The sequence below is a fragment of the Agelaius phoeniceus genome, chromosome 9, assembly GCF_051311805.1.
Source record: "Agelaius phoeniceus isolate bAgePho1 chromosome 9, bAgePho1.hap1, whole genome shotgun sequence".
Classification (NCBI taxonomy): Eukaryota; Metazoa; Chordata; class Aves; order Passeriformes; family Icteridae; genus Agelaius; species Agelaius phoeniceus.
The window spans coordinates 24,268,354-24,281,965 of record NC_135273.1 but is presented as its reverse complement, the minus strand read 5'-3'; the positions used below and the strand labels follow the sequence as shown (position 1 = coordinate 24,281,965).

The following is a 13,612-nucleotide window of genomic DNA, read 5'->3' as shown; positions in this document are numbered from 1 at the left end:
ACCGGGAGTCGGCTCCTGTGCGCGTGTTGAGGAATAAATGACTGCCCTGGAAGCTCTGTGAAAGCCCGCGGTAGCTGCCCGGCGGGGCCGGCCCCACAGCACCCGGAGCGGAGGAGGCGTGGGAACCTTCAGGTGCCCGCGGGCTCGGGGCAGCCCCCGCACAGACTGGCAGATGCGGCCCCAGCAATTACTGCGAGAAAAATAAAAAATCAATCCTTGCCAAGCACTATGGGAGGATGAACAAGTCAGAGGGTAAAACCTATGAAGAGCTTTTCCGTGCAGTGAGGTCTGACGGAATTCATCAAAGAATGACAGGAACAATGGGGATTTCGGCCCTGAGCCCCGGGGTGATGAGGCCATCCCATGACCGAGCCCCGCCGTGCCAGCCCCGCCTGGGCACTGAGGACCGCGCTCCTGAACCCTCCGGGAACGGGGACTCCGCCACCTCCCCGGGCAGCCCATTCCAATGTCTAATCGCCTTTTCTATGAAGAAATGTTTCCTGATTTCCAACCTAAGCCTCCCCTGCTGCAGCTTAACACTGTGTCCTCTCCTCCCGTCGCTAATACAACTCGGGGAGGCGTTTTGCAGGTACCAAGCCCTGCAGCCACAGGGACATGACCAGGCATGCAGAGGGCAGGGTACCCGGGTGAGAAGTGAGCCATTGTTTTATTTCAGCTCTGTGCCCCGCCTGAAGGCCGGTCCCCGTGAGGTGCGCTGTAGGTGCACACCCTGCTCAGCGGAGAGCCCTATTGCCAGGGGTGATGCTCCTTATGGCAGAGCCAGCGAGGGGCAGGACTGCTAACGAGGTGTCCGGGCGTGAGCTGCTCCCTCCGTGCTGCTGCCGCCCCATCCTGCCTCCCAGGCAAATGCCTTCCCGCTGGGCTTGCGGGGCCGTGGCTGTCACGCTGTCACACTGGAGGAGGCGGCTGTGAAGAAAGGAATGTGATTGCAGGTTCCCGCATAAGGAGGAGCTCGGGACACCCTGCAGTGAATTAGCCCAACCTGACTAAAAGTGACATTGGTGAATTTGGGTCCTCGCTATCTCTTTGACAAGTTACGTGGAAAATACATTTTTCAATATTTACTATGTAAAATCCTCCCTTCTTTTATAAACAGGAGTATTTTACAGGCAGTAGAAGAGTAGTTCAAGTACTGAACACATTTGGTTCCTGCCCCAGCATCACCTGATCATGACAGCAGAGATGCTGGCAAGTCCAGGGGAGATTACTGTACCATTGCTGTGGAAGTACCTCCTAGGTATAAGCATTCTCATCAAAAAGGTATTGTATAGGGAGGGAGAGGGTATATGTAAATAAATAAGTCTTAATGCATTTTTTTCAAAAATTTACTAAAAGAGTCATAGATACAATCATAAATACAATCATCTTTTTGTCCTTCATTCTCAAATACAACTTGTGTTCAAAGTGCCTTGCAGCTATTGTCTGAAGCCATACAGCTGTTCTGTAATACATGAGCTTGTTCCAATCCTCTAGGTCAAGGCAGAAAAGTTATAGCCAGATAAAAATTACTGACAAAAGTGTGGACTAATTTTCTGGACTTCTTGTGTACACACCTCCATAGACAGTTTGTTCAGGGATATCAATTTTATTAAATAAAATAATGGTCTGTGATTAAGTTTTATTGTTTCTCTTGTTCTATAAACAAACTAATTGAGTTAATAACAAATGTATTACAATCTAAGCATACTTTAAAATATTCCAGAGCCACATTTTAAACCCAAAAATAGATCTGCATGTAGAGTTTTCAGCATCCTAGGCCTAATACTGCTTTAACACACATCCATGGCAGTTCTCCAGAGGTACACGTGAAGAACCTTTCCATGATTACTGTGGTCTTCTGGATAACCATGGATCTTGAGAATTCTAAAAATAGGCTCAATGTGCAAATACGAAGATGAAACACATTTTTTTCTCCTCAGTGCAATTCTACAATTTCATGAAAGTAAAAAAACCTTAATTTGGCAACTAGACAATCACAATTAAAAAAAAAAAAAACCAAACAAAAACCAACAATTTGCAAGCAAATTACACAAAAGAAAATCACAAAAATATTGCCTTTTAAAAGACTGTGGTCATTTTTAAATGAAAACACTATAAATTAAGTACCCAGGAAAAGACCGTGAGTGTTCTTTATGAGGAACACACCTAAAATGCAAACACACCCAGTGAGATGTCCCCTGCCACCACCAAGGCTGCTTTTCACATGCTTGTACCCCTCTTGTGTTAATGCTTTCTCAACTAAAAACTATAAATAAGTCTGTTATCTAAGATTCCTTAAGTTAAAATAACGGAATTATGACCAGAATAGAAACAAACTCAGTACAGTAAGGCCACAAAAACACCACCATAGTGCTAAACCTCCTGGCAGAACAAATCCAGCACAGTCTGAACACAGAGAGCTCTTCAGTGCTGACACACTTGTGAAGATCAGTCTGTGCATGCAGGTTAGTGTCAGGCTGCCCATAACCAAACACGTGCAGGAATACTGCAAGGGTGGTGACAGATGGCCTGGGCTGGGGAGGCAGCTCAGATAGCCCTTGCTAACATGGCTTATCTTTCTTTCCCTTCCATACAGGGCACAAAACTCAGAGCAAGCACTCTGCACCTAGGCCTGCAAAACCTCTAGCCACTCCAGACAACACTGGCAACTGAGAAAAAAAATCACATTCATTTTCCATCAGGCAAGTGGACCCACTACCAGTTTCATGTCTGACCCAAATGACAGACTGAATTCTGGCCACCAAAAGCAGAAAGGTAACTTTTTGTCTGACCTTGCTCTACATTTTGCTCATTCTCAAGCAGCCAATCTAAGCCTATTCCCAAAATTTCATTTCTCATGCCCAGCCAATGAGAGTCATAGTCATTAACTGTCTCCAGCAGCTGCTGCTCATACAATGGGGCTGGAGTGGCAAATGCCCTTTGATAGCCCCCTTCATGATTTGGAACTACCAAAGGAGGACTAGCATTTGTAGCTGCAGGCAGAGGTGAACTGTGCCTCATCTGCTCAGGCTCAAGCTTGGGTTCCCCCCCATCAAAACTGCAAGTGGAGACATTCCCAAAGGGAGAAGTGCTTGACTTGGCATACAAACAGTTCTCAACACCCAGGCCCTGGTTAGCACTGAAGTAGTTTAGGGCAGGCTTCCTGTACGTGTTCTCTTTAGGTGCTGGGTACTGGTGATCTGTACAAGGCTGGAAACCATCCGCATCTGAGTAGTAGCCTTCAGGGAAGGATTTCTTCAGGTGCGGGTACTCCTGTGCCTGCTGCACAGGGAGCGAGAACGGGGGGGCGCTCCCCCCGCTTCCCGCACCTAGTGGGACCCCTCTTCCCGAACAGTCCAAGCCGAAGTCAGCCGGGGTCTGACCCAGCGCCCCAAAACTGTTATCCAAGCTCCTGAAATGCATGTCGAGCCTTGAGTACAGCTGCCCCGAGTAGAACGGCGGCTGCCCTCCGAAGCTCTGGCTCCCTCCAGGCAGGCCCGGCTGCGGGCAGAGACGGCTCCGCTCTGTGCCCGGGCCCTGCTGCGCCCGGGGCCGCTCCTGCCCAGCGCACCGGGGCGGCTTCGGCTTGCCCGGCCTGGCGTAGGCGGCGGCCTCGCTCTTCTTGTGGTTTAGCTGCCGGGCTCTCCGGTTCTGGAACCACACCTACGGGACCGGCAGACACTGAGCACCCGGGCCGCCGGGGAAGCCGCTCCGCCACCCGCCCGTCCTCCCTGCCCGGAGCGCCCCTCTCACCTGGATCCGGGACTCGGGGATGTCGGTGAGGCTGGAGAGCTGCTCCCGCAGGGCGATGCCGGGGTACGGCTCCTTCTCGAAGGCGCGGACCAGCAGCTCCAGCTGCGCCTTGCTGAAGGTGGTTCGCTTGCGCCGGCCGCCCTCCCGCCCCGAGCTGGGGCCGCCGGGGCGCGCCCGGGGCTCGCCTGCGGGGAGAGAACGGGGAGCGGCGGTCAGCGGGGCCGGCAGCGTCCTCCTGCCCCAACGCCGCCAACACCGCCACCACCACTACCACCAACGCCGCCACCACCAACACCAACACCGCCACCACCAATACAGGCACCACCAACACCGCCACCACCAATACAGGCACCACCAACACCAACGCAGCCACCACCACCACCAACGCCGCCACCACCAACGCCGCCACACCAATGCCCGCCCGGCGCGGCTCACCGGCGGCTCCGGGGCTGGGGGCCAGGCTGGCGGAGGGGAGGCTGGCGGGGGCCAGGCTGGCGGAGGGGAGGCTGGCGGGGACCAGGCTGGCCGGGGGCAGACTGGCGAGCTCCATGCGGGCCGAGGTCTGCGGGCGGTGTAACGGCACGGGCAGCTCCGTGCCTTAAGAGCCCTCCACCTTTAGCGACCCCCACCCACCCGGGCCAGCCCCTCTGCGGCTCAGAGGGTGACTCAGAGCCGTCTCCAACACCTCCATTGTCATCCCATCACCAAAATACACATAATGAGGGCTCGCCCCATCCAAGGAGCCAAAGTGTCTCCCAGCGAAGTCCTCGCTGCTGCCACCAACCCATCCACCTTTATTTAATTCAAATGGAGAGCAAATAATTTAATGAAGAAATCTTCTGCCTTTGGTTCAGCCCTCTGAGGGAGCTCCCCTTCTCTCTGCACTGCAGGCCTGGAGCTCTGCTGGAAACCCGGTGCTCCCCCAATGCAAGAAGGCCTCCATACCACCCTTCTCCTAAAGCCAAGCCATCCCAGTGCTTCCTGCGCCCAGGTGACAAGTCCTTGTTTTCCCCATTGGTTACCCTGCTCCTATTCCCATCCATGGGACATTTCTCATCAGCTTTACTGCAGGAAATAAAATGCTGGTGGCTTTACTAGACATTGCATCAACACCCAATGTTCACAGCAAAGGACAAAGCCTCCCCCAGCACACTCAAGTCACCCGGGTCAGATGGAGCAGTCTCCCTCTGGAGTGCATGCTGAACAGCTCAGCAAAGGTTTTCCCTTCCTGGGGCAGCTTTCTTTCCCTCCAGACAGCTCTGCTCATCCAAGTCAGGTACAGAACAAGCAAGGTCTGTGCTATCAGCCCAAGGTGAAATCATGAACAGCATATTAATTCAGAAGAGTGGCCAGAAATATCATTTAAGAGAGCCAAGAGTGACATAAGGGACTTAGAGGGAGCAACAGTTGCAACACTGAAAAGGATTAGATGTTAGAAGAAAAGCAAATCAATTAGTCAGTGTAATAATTTGTCAAATGAGGCCACTAATGGCTGTCACTGAAGGTGTTCAAGAACAGCAGCATCATTACATCATTTGTTTTTCATCTCAACTTGTCTCCATTCATTTTTCAAACTTGGGACCTATTCCAGCTTGCTGTGAATCTGAAGGGCACAGGGACAAAGTGTGTATGAGCTGGTACACACTGTCTGCATTCTGTAGGGACCAGTGCACCCATCATCCATGATGCCACTTCTGGGCTGAGCTGCACAAGGGTTTTACCATTACATACACCACCATCACAGTGCTTCACAACAAAAATGAATGTCCTTCCACACAGGGATGGCAGTCAGTCCTGTGAGTCTGGTACTCCAGAGACCGGATTCCTTTAGCAGCTTGGTCCATAAGGCTCAGAAACCACTATGCCTAAATAACATTTTCAAGCAGAAGTGCATGTGTATCTGAGTGCTCAGATACAATAAGCAGACTTATAAATCTTGGGGGTGTAGTTTTATTGACTGTGTTCACTACAGCAAATTCAGCTTCAGCTATTAATTCTTGTTCTAGGCATGCAGGGTTCACCTCTAGCTGCCATGAAGTCCTCACAGGGCTTTGCACCCAGTCATGCACAAACCATCTCCAGTGCACTCTGGGCTAGCAAAGCTCATGGTTGGTTTTTTTTTTTTTTGGCCAGTTTTGTTTTTGGTGAACTTAATACAAGCATCAGCATGGGACAGGGATGCACAGGGGCAAAGGGAAAGAGAGAATCAGGGAGCCTCAATTTGAACTGGCTCAATAAAGTGTGGAATTGCACCTGACCTTTCCATCTCTGCAATTCCAGTACCACTGTCCATGGGGTACATGCTACACTGGACCAAGGATACCAAGGAAGTTTGGAGAGTACAAAGAGAGATTACTCATTCAGTCTGCACAGAGGGAATGCTGGAACAAATGCTCAAAATTTTCTTTCTGGATTTCCAGTTTTCATGGCAGAAAAGATCATCTCATGGCATGAACTACAACACAAAGCTGCCCCTGTAGGCAGCCTGCAATACCGAGCTCAAAAGAACAGGGAAACCACCTCCTCCAACACCCACATACACACCTTATAGACAGAGCCAGTGCAGAAGAGATAAGAAGGAGCCAGCAGAGGCTTGCACAGACTTGCAGTGCTTGCTAACAGTGCCTGTCCATCACTACTAGCTCGGCTCAAATAGAACAGCTTTTGTTAACATCCCCTAGCATAGAGAGAGTAGTTCACACTTCCCGGAGTTATTGTTTGAGGAACTCTGTCAGGCAGCCTCTTTACACCCTTCATTTTCAGAGATTTTCTTTGCAATGCTAATCGATAGAGATTGCGAGTTTTGTTTTTAAGTCAGATTCCAGGAAAGAAGATGACAATCGTTGCCTCCCCCTCCTTTTCCTCCTTTTCTGCTGAGGCATATGGACTTGGCCTGACATAAGAGCTAATTTCTGCCACAGCTGCAGATGAAAAATAGTATTCTGACCCCTACTTTTGATTCATTTCACAAATAGAGAAATGGGAGAAGTGTGGGAAAAGAAGCAGGAAAACCCAAAGCAGCATGCTTAACAAAACCAGCAACTCTTTGGTTCATAGATTGTCTTCAGACTTCCACAAAAATCCACGGAATTGTGCTTTAGATTTTTTGCTAGTAGAGTCCAAATGTGGAAACCCATTCTGCCGGGGTTCCTTTATGCCCTTTGTGATACAAGTGCATCTACAGAGGAATCCAAATCACAGGTGGGATATTCTGAGAATAGAACAGAAATGAAGGATATGCAAGTAAAGTATATTTAGGAGCAACAACATCATTATTAGACAAGGACTAGCCTCAGTACTCTTTAAAATGGCTCTCGAAAAAAGGTTTGCACCAATCCTATGCAGGGCACAGGAGGCAGCTCTGTTCTCTCCCTCCAGAGCAGCGCTCATGTCAGGAGCTGCCAGCAGCCCCAAAGCCGTGCTAGCGTGATTGGGATGCTGAATCACCCAGTGCAGCAGGGCCCTGTCAGCAGGCGCCTGCCTGGGGAGTCTTAGGACAAACACCCTTCAGAAATCCCTACATCAAACATTTTCCAGGGCAGTACAAAGCTATTGATGTTTGAGCAGAACTTTCAGCCCGGAGGAGTCAAGATCAATTTCACTAGTTGGTCTTCGGACATTAACACCTCATAAAAAGGATGTTCATGCCCTGCTTATCTGGAATGTGTCTTTAATTATCTTTTGGTATACACCTTTTGCAGCCCATTACTTACCAGTCAACACTGCTTTAATTATGGGCTTGGCAGTAACAGGCAGCTCTTACATCGTTGAAATAAAAATGCCAGAAAGGAACCCGGGAGAATTGCAAAGAGATTTCATGTTCAAATGGAAAACGGTGGAATTCAGCAAAGGGACATGGATTCTCATTCACAAAGATTTCATACCATGGGCAGTACTCTCATGGCCAGGGGCACCCAGGAACATGAGCAGACAAGTGATGGTTGTGCTGTCCCCTGTTCCTCAGGGAAAGGAGCACTTCCAGCAGCCCCACTTACTTTGAAAAGTAGTTCAGTGTCCAGACATGTCCAGTTCCATGGGGTGCCAGCAGGATAAGCAGGATGGAGGCACATTTTGCACCTTGAGCAAAAAGAAGGCAAAATTTATGACAATCCTTGCTTTTCAAGAGTATTCATTCCCCAGTCCAGAACTGGCTCTTGAGGGAGCTGCCACCAACACTGAACTTTCCCTAACAGTAAACAGCTTTGTTAATCCAAGGCATTGCTCTAGACTTTTCTCCTACCAGAAATAAATGTTGCTTCTAATGCCTGAAGGCAGAGGCAAAAAATATTGCTGAAAACACCATGCACTTTTGGGACATACTAGTCTTGCTGTAGTTCACACTAAAATCTATATATTTCAAGGTGAAAAAAGGCATTAGGCCAGTTTCAGATAATTTGAAATAATTTTCCACTTCAGTATTTCTTATATTTGAATAAATATATGAAATAATTTAGATAGTTTATGTGACTGATTCTAATGCTCTGAAATCCAGGATAATAATAAAAAAAGACTGAATGTCTGTCTCACCTGATATTTAACTCTTCACCAATGATGAAAACTGGATATCTGCCATGGGAAGGTAAGAATCTATAACCAGCTCAGTAAATTACACACTGGTACTTTTACTTGGAAATTATGATGAAGACCTTGGTCATTTTCAGCCCAGAGTTTCTATTTTGTGAATTTATTCTTTCTCTGAATGTATGTAAAATTTTAGCTTCCAGAGCATCCTCTCACTAGGACTTGTCATGTGAAACAACATTTAATTTTCTGTGCTCTGAACATGTAACTTGCTAAAATCACTTGGTGCTTGCTGCTGCCCACCCAAGAATGTGGAGTGACCTTCACTGATTCCAGCAGTTCACACAGACCATTTTGTCATGAAACCCCTTCACTCTCTACCTTCAGCCACCTCATTTCCAGACTGAAATCTTCTTCATGCTAGCTGCTCCATGCCTTCCTCATTCACGTTGTCTTTTCCAGAGCTTTTTCTGGTTATACTGTATCCTTCATAAAAAAAAAAAAAGATAGAGTGACTCTCAGAACTCTCAGAACTTAAGATGTACAGGAATAATAGGGTTTTAACTATTATAAAGGTAATGTGCAGGTTTTTTCCCAGTGCTTTCCTAACAGCTAACATTTGCTTTGTCTTTTTCACCCTCACTGAGCTTGCATTCTCATGGAATTATCTATCAAACTCCAAAATCTCATTTCTGTGTTGTAATGGTAATCTGCTGTGAAACCTGAAAACAGTTCCTTACGTGTACTGTCACTATGCTGCCTGCTGGTGAGTTTTTGAGTCCTGTGGCAATCTGGAAAGAAATTGTCATCCCTGTCAAGGAGAAGGCAGCCTTAAATTTTAAAGGTAGTAAAACCCTATATAATACCAAAGCTAAAGTACTTGTAAAAATTGTGCATTTTATGAAGTGGTAGCCCAGCAGTACTCAACACTGTTCATTTTTTCTGGGCAGTAGGAAAAACGTCTTAGAAGATGGATGCAGGATAGCTAGGAAAGTGGTGATCAGTGCCCCCAGCCTCATGCAATACAATGTCTCCTGCTCTGGTGGAGGAAAAATCTGTGTTCTGTGGGACAGACCTGCCTCCCACAGCCATACATAACACTGATCTGCAGTTTGGATAGGCTGAGCCTGAGTCTGTAAAGGGTTAGGATGACCACAGGGAAGGACAAATCAGCAGAGCAGAGTCTGCACCAGTGCAGGAATGGGCTGGAGTAGGATTTCCCTGTTCAATAAGCATAATGAATAGATTAACAGTATTCTTGACCCCATTGAACACACAGTAGAAAGAAAAGTAGTAGAAAAGCCACACAGCCATGCAGTAGGAAACCTGTGGTCAGTAAAATCCTGCTGCAGGAAACATCAAAAAATCGTGGATAAAATATCCTCCAGAAATCCAGCCTGGGCCTCCAGAGGTTACTGAGCACAATTCAGTCTGGGAGCCCTCGCTTGCTGCAGCACCACTGAGACAAAGATGATTTCCTTTAAATGTGGTGGTATTTCATGCCCAGTACAGTCAGGCTCACAGGCTACCTTATTTTATGGTAATCCTTTTCCCTGTACTCTGTGCCACATCCTTCCCTGTCTCCTTTCCTTTGTGACAAAGCGTCTGTCATCGTCCTCACCCGAGCTGTTGATGTAACTGCAGACCTATCCTGTGACTGATCAGCTCCAGAAGCACTACTGGACTCTCAGACCTGACAGGATCAGACCTCTGAACTGCAGATGTTTTAGGAAAGGACTATCTTCTTCTTGTGCTGACAGAATCCAAGCACACCACATGATAGTATAGAAATACAACAGATCTCAACATGGCAGTCTGCTGAACTTGATTATGATAATAGTCACCTAAGGACGAGTGAATTTGGCCTTAAGGCTAGTCTGCTGGGACTGGAGACAAGTTGTCTGGAGTCTCCTCCTCCCTGTTTAAAGAACTATTGCTCTAACCTCCCTTGTCAATCCTATTCCTCTTCATCTCCCAAATAACATCCCCACCCATGTGGCTGTAATGAAACATGCTTCCCACCTATCTCACCATCTGCTAGTGAGTGACCCCATTTCTTTGCTAGATCTGTGCTGGCTTTTTTCTACTGCATTTAGTTTTTCCATCACAATATTCCTATTCCAGACATATAGGAAAAAATATTCAGGACTATAAAACTGTGTCAATTGATATGACTTATTCATTAAGTGAGAAGCACAAAAAAGATCCATTAGTTGGTCCCAATGGACCCTCAAGAACAGTAAACTAAGTGGAAGCCTTTCATTTTTCTCAACACTGCACTCTGTGTTTACTGCCATACCCCTTGGCAACATAAGGCAGTGTCTTTCCCAGTAGGAAGCACTAATAAAGAGGAGTTCCTTCAGAGAGAAAGAAGAAATAGTGTCAGATTCCAAACACTGTGTATTAAAATACACATGCACTGTCATGAAGTGGTTAAAGGCCAGAACAAGGCATCAAAACAGAGATTTAGTCCTTCATCCTGTTATAACCAGTGTATGTGCTGTAGGAGTGCAGAGTCAGGGCACTGGATCTGTATGAAAGATGTTTTTGAATACTCTAAGCTGCTCAGGGTTTTCCAACATTACCAATATGAATAAGGCTGTCTGTCACAATTTATCCTTGCAAAGTACATTCAGTTTTATTAAATACCCTCCCCAAATGACATAAAATCTTTCTTTGCTCCCATACCTTCAAAAAAATCTTGTAAAATGCTTGTAGTCCATTCATATCCAATTTTTAAAATTCCATCAGATCCATGTAGCATAAATCCAACATTTATAAACTGAGATTTCAAATGGACTTGTTACTTCTTAATATTTCATTTTTTAAGCTACCTCACATAATAAAAAAAGACATCAGAGATGTCCACAAAATATTTTCAGTAGGACTCAAGTTACTGACTTCCAGCAGATATGAGTAAAAACAAGTAGAGAACTGTAAACTGCAGAGCTGAGGTCAAAACTGAAGCTCTCTATGCAACCTGGACTTCAAACTGCCTTGGCTGTCTCTTGACAAAGGCTTATTAAGGCAATGTTGGTTGAAGCATATCATGATAGAGATGGCTGTTTCACCTTCCTCTTCCTCTTTAATAAGAGAAAAAAAAAAAACCCACAGTGATATTGTTAGGATTAGCATATGGAACTCTGACATAAATTCACCACTAAAATGCACAAACTGAATTTGTAGTAAAATCAATGAGAATTTCATATATTTATAGGTTTTACCTATAAGTTCTTAATCTTTGCAAAGAATAAAGTATTTAGCTGGGACCTTTATAGCTGACAATCTCCAAGACTTGAATTATGCTCATAATTGTGTTTAAAATATGATAGAAGAGAAGTAGTTTTATCAAACACCCAAGGAATCCAATGACAAAGGAGAAGGATTCAGCAGACTTATGCAAAGGTTAAATCACTCCAAGTTGCAAAGGCTATTCACCACAGTATCAAACAGAATTACTATAGCACATTGTTTCCTATTATGCACATCTCATTACACTCAACATTTCCTGTACAGGAATCTGTTGAAAATCTTGTCCATTAACCTAAAAATTTAATGCTTGTCAAATTGCAACACAAAGTATTTTAAGACACCATAGTTTTCCTTAGCTTCTCTAGTCTTAGAACTAAAAGATTAAGGTGATACAATTCTGAGTCCCCAGTAAAAATTAGAAATGACAGGTTAACTAGCTACATTAGGAACCAGACATTGCTTGCAGTGGTTTCATTATAGCACTGTGCCATTTAGCTCTGATTTAATAAAAAAGTCCCGTTGATAATTTTCTTTCCTTAGGTGACTTTCCCTGAATGGATCCCATCTCTTTTATACCAGCTTCAAATCCAGTTTAAAATAGGCTCCAGTTTATTTCCAAGTAACTTCCTAAGAAAAGCCCAATCCCTAAATCCTTATAAAGAAAGTTGCTGTTTAAACAAGTCACCTCACTGGCTCTAGCATGATGACTCATGCCATAAAATTTGTTCTGAATTTGAACTAATCCTCCCTCCCCCTCCTCCTTTTTTTTTTTTTTTAAGGAATTTTAAAAGACGAGGAAGAGCTAATGTGTCTCTATCTATTCTCTGGCATCCACGGAGAACACCAAACAAAAGAGGCCGACTACCTGGCAAATACCCTTTGTACTTCCCGATGGAAGTGAGATAGCCAATATCTCTAAGTTAGAGATAGCAAATGTTTCTAAACTGAAGAGGCAACAGTTTCCAAAGTAGAAATCTCAGAAGTTATGGTAGAATAGTTTTGTTTTCTGTAAACTCAGCAAAGGGAATTTGTTCTGCATTTTTTTCAATAATTCACAAAACAGTGTTTGGGATTTGTTGTTTCCAGTTTAGATTATACCTGTCAATAAATGCAGTTCAGTGACAAATAACATTTCCAATGCTGAAGCCACAAAGATAACTAATCTGTCAAAAATATGAGGGCAGAATTGCAAACCTTTGCAAAATATGATAGAGCAAGCTTTTCAGCTACTCTGGGAAATGACTCCCTCAAAATTAGTCATCAGGTATATCTAACAGCACCTAAGAAACATGAAAGATGAATCACTGAAAGCTGTGGACTCTCTGTTTTATGACACCTTCAAGGTAAGACAAAATGCCCCTTGAAACGTGTCCTGTAAGTGCAAGTCACTGACCTCTATTCAGAGAAACAAGGTAATATTTAATGGCATGTGCTGGCCAGACTAGATGATGCTACAGGTCTTCTGGCTTTAAATTATTACAACTGGACATATATTCAGCTTCTTAAATACTCTAAAGACTCTTCTCTTTGTCAAGAGAAATAGCCTCTTTTAAAGTCAGGTCAAAGACACTGTCCTGTATCAGAAATGGAATGTCTGCATGTCCAGCCCCCAAGAAAGGCCTGAGCAGGGAGCTGTCTTCATGAACTATTTCACATTCAGGTCCAAGGCTGCTGAGATGCCAGGGCTGGTAGAGCTGCCCATGACAGTCAACAGGGCTGGCAGCGAGTGGGGGCTGCTGCCCCACGTGAAGCTGGAAGAATATCACTTAATAAAAAGATATATCAATTATTTTTGGCAGCAGAGAAACAAAAATAAGCCAGCTCCCTATCCTCTGCCCATGGTGCGGGCGGTCCTCACTGGAGTGTGGCAGTACGGGTGACAGGACACGGTGTCTGACCCCACCTGGCCACCCAGGCCAGTCTAAAGAGGCACATGCAGCAGCAGCGGCTGGTATTGACAGCCCGTGCCTTTGCTGTGCATCCACCGCCCTCTGCAGCCACCACCATCCCTGCAGTGAGCACATCCCTGCAGTGAGCGCAGCCCTGCACTGAGCGCATCCCTGCACTGAGCGCATCCCTGCACTGA

General features: G+C 45.8%; 1 protein-coding gene and 1 long non-coding RNA gene across 2 annotated transcripts; both read right to left on the bottom strand.

Moving 5' to 3' along the window:
- Positions 1-1,336: 1,336 nt before the first annotated feature.
- Positions 1,337-4,303, bottom strand: LOC143694748 (uncharacterized). Its single transcript, XM_077182737.1, has 3 exons — positions 4,032-4,303; positions 3,754-3,988; positions 1,337-3,663 (listed from the first exon to the last, which is right to left on the bottom strand). Exons 1-3 carry the CDS (start codon positions 4,301-4,303, stop codon positions 2,725-2,727), a joined length of 1,446 nt encoding a protein of 481 aa, XP_077038852.1. The 3' UTR covers positions 1,337-2,724.
- Positions 4,304-6,284: 1,981 nt separating this feature from the next.
- LOC143694822 (uncharacterized) lies at positions 6,285-8,763 on the bottom strand. Its single transcript, XR_013183539.1, has 3 exons — positions 8,656-8,763; positions 7,749-7,830; positions 6,285-6,964 (listed from the first exon to the last, which is right to left on the bottom strand). It is a non-coding gene; the product is annotated as an uncharacterized LOC143694822 (long non-coding RNA).
- Positions 8,764-13,612: the final 4,849 nt, after the last annotated feature.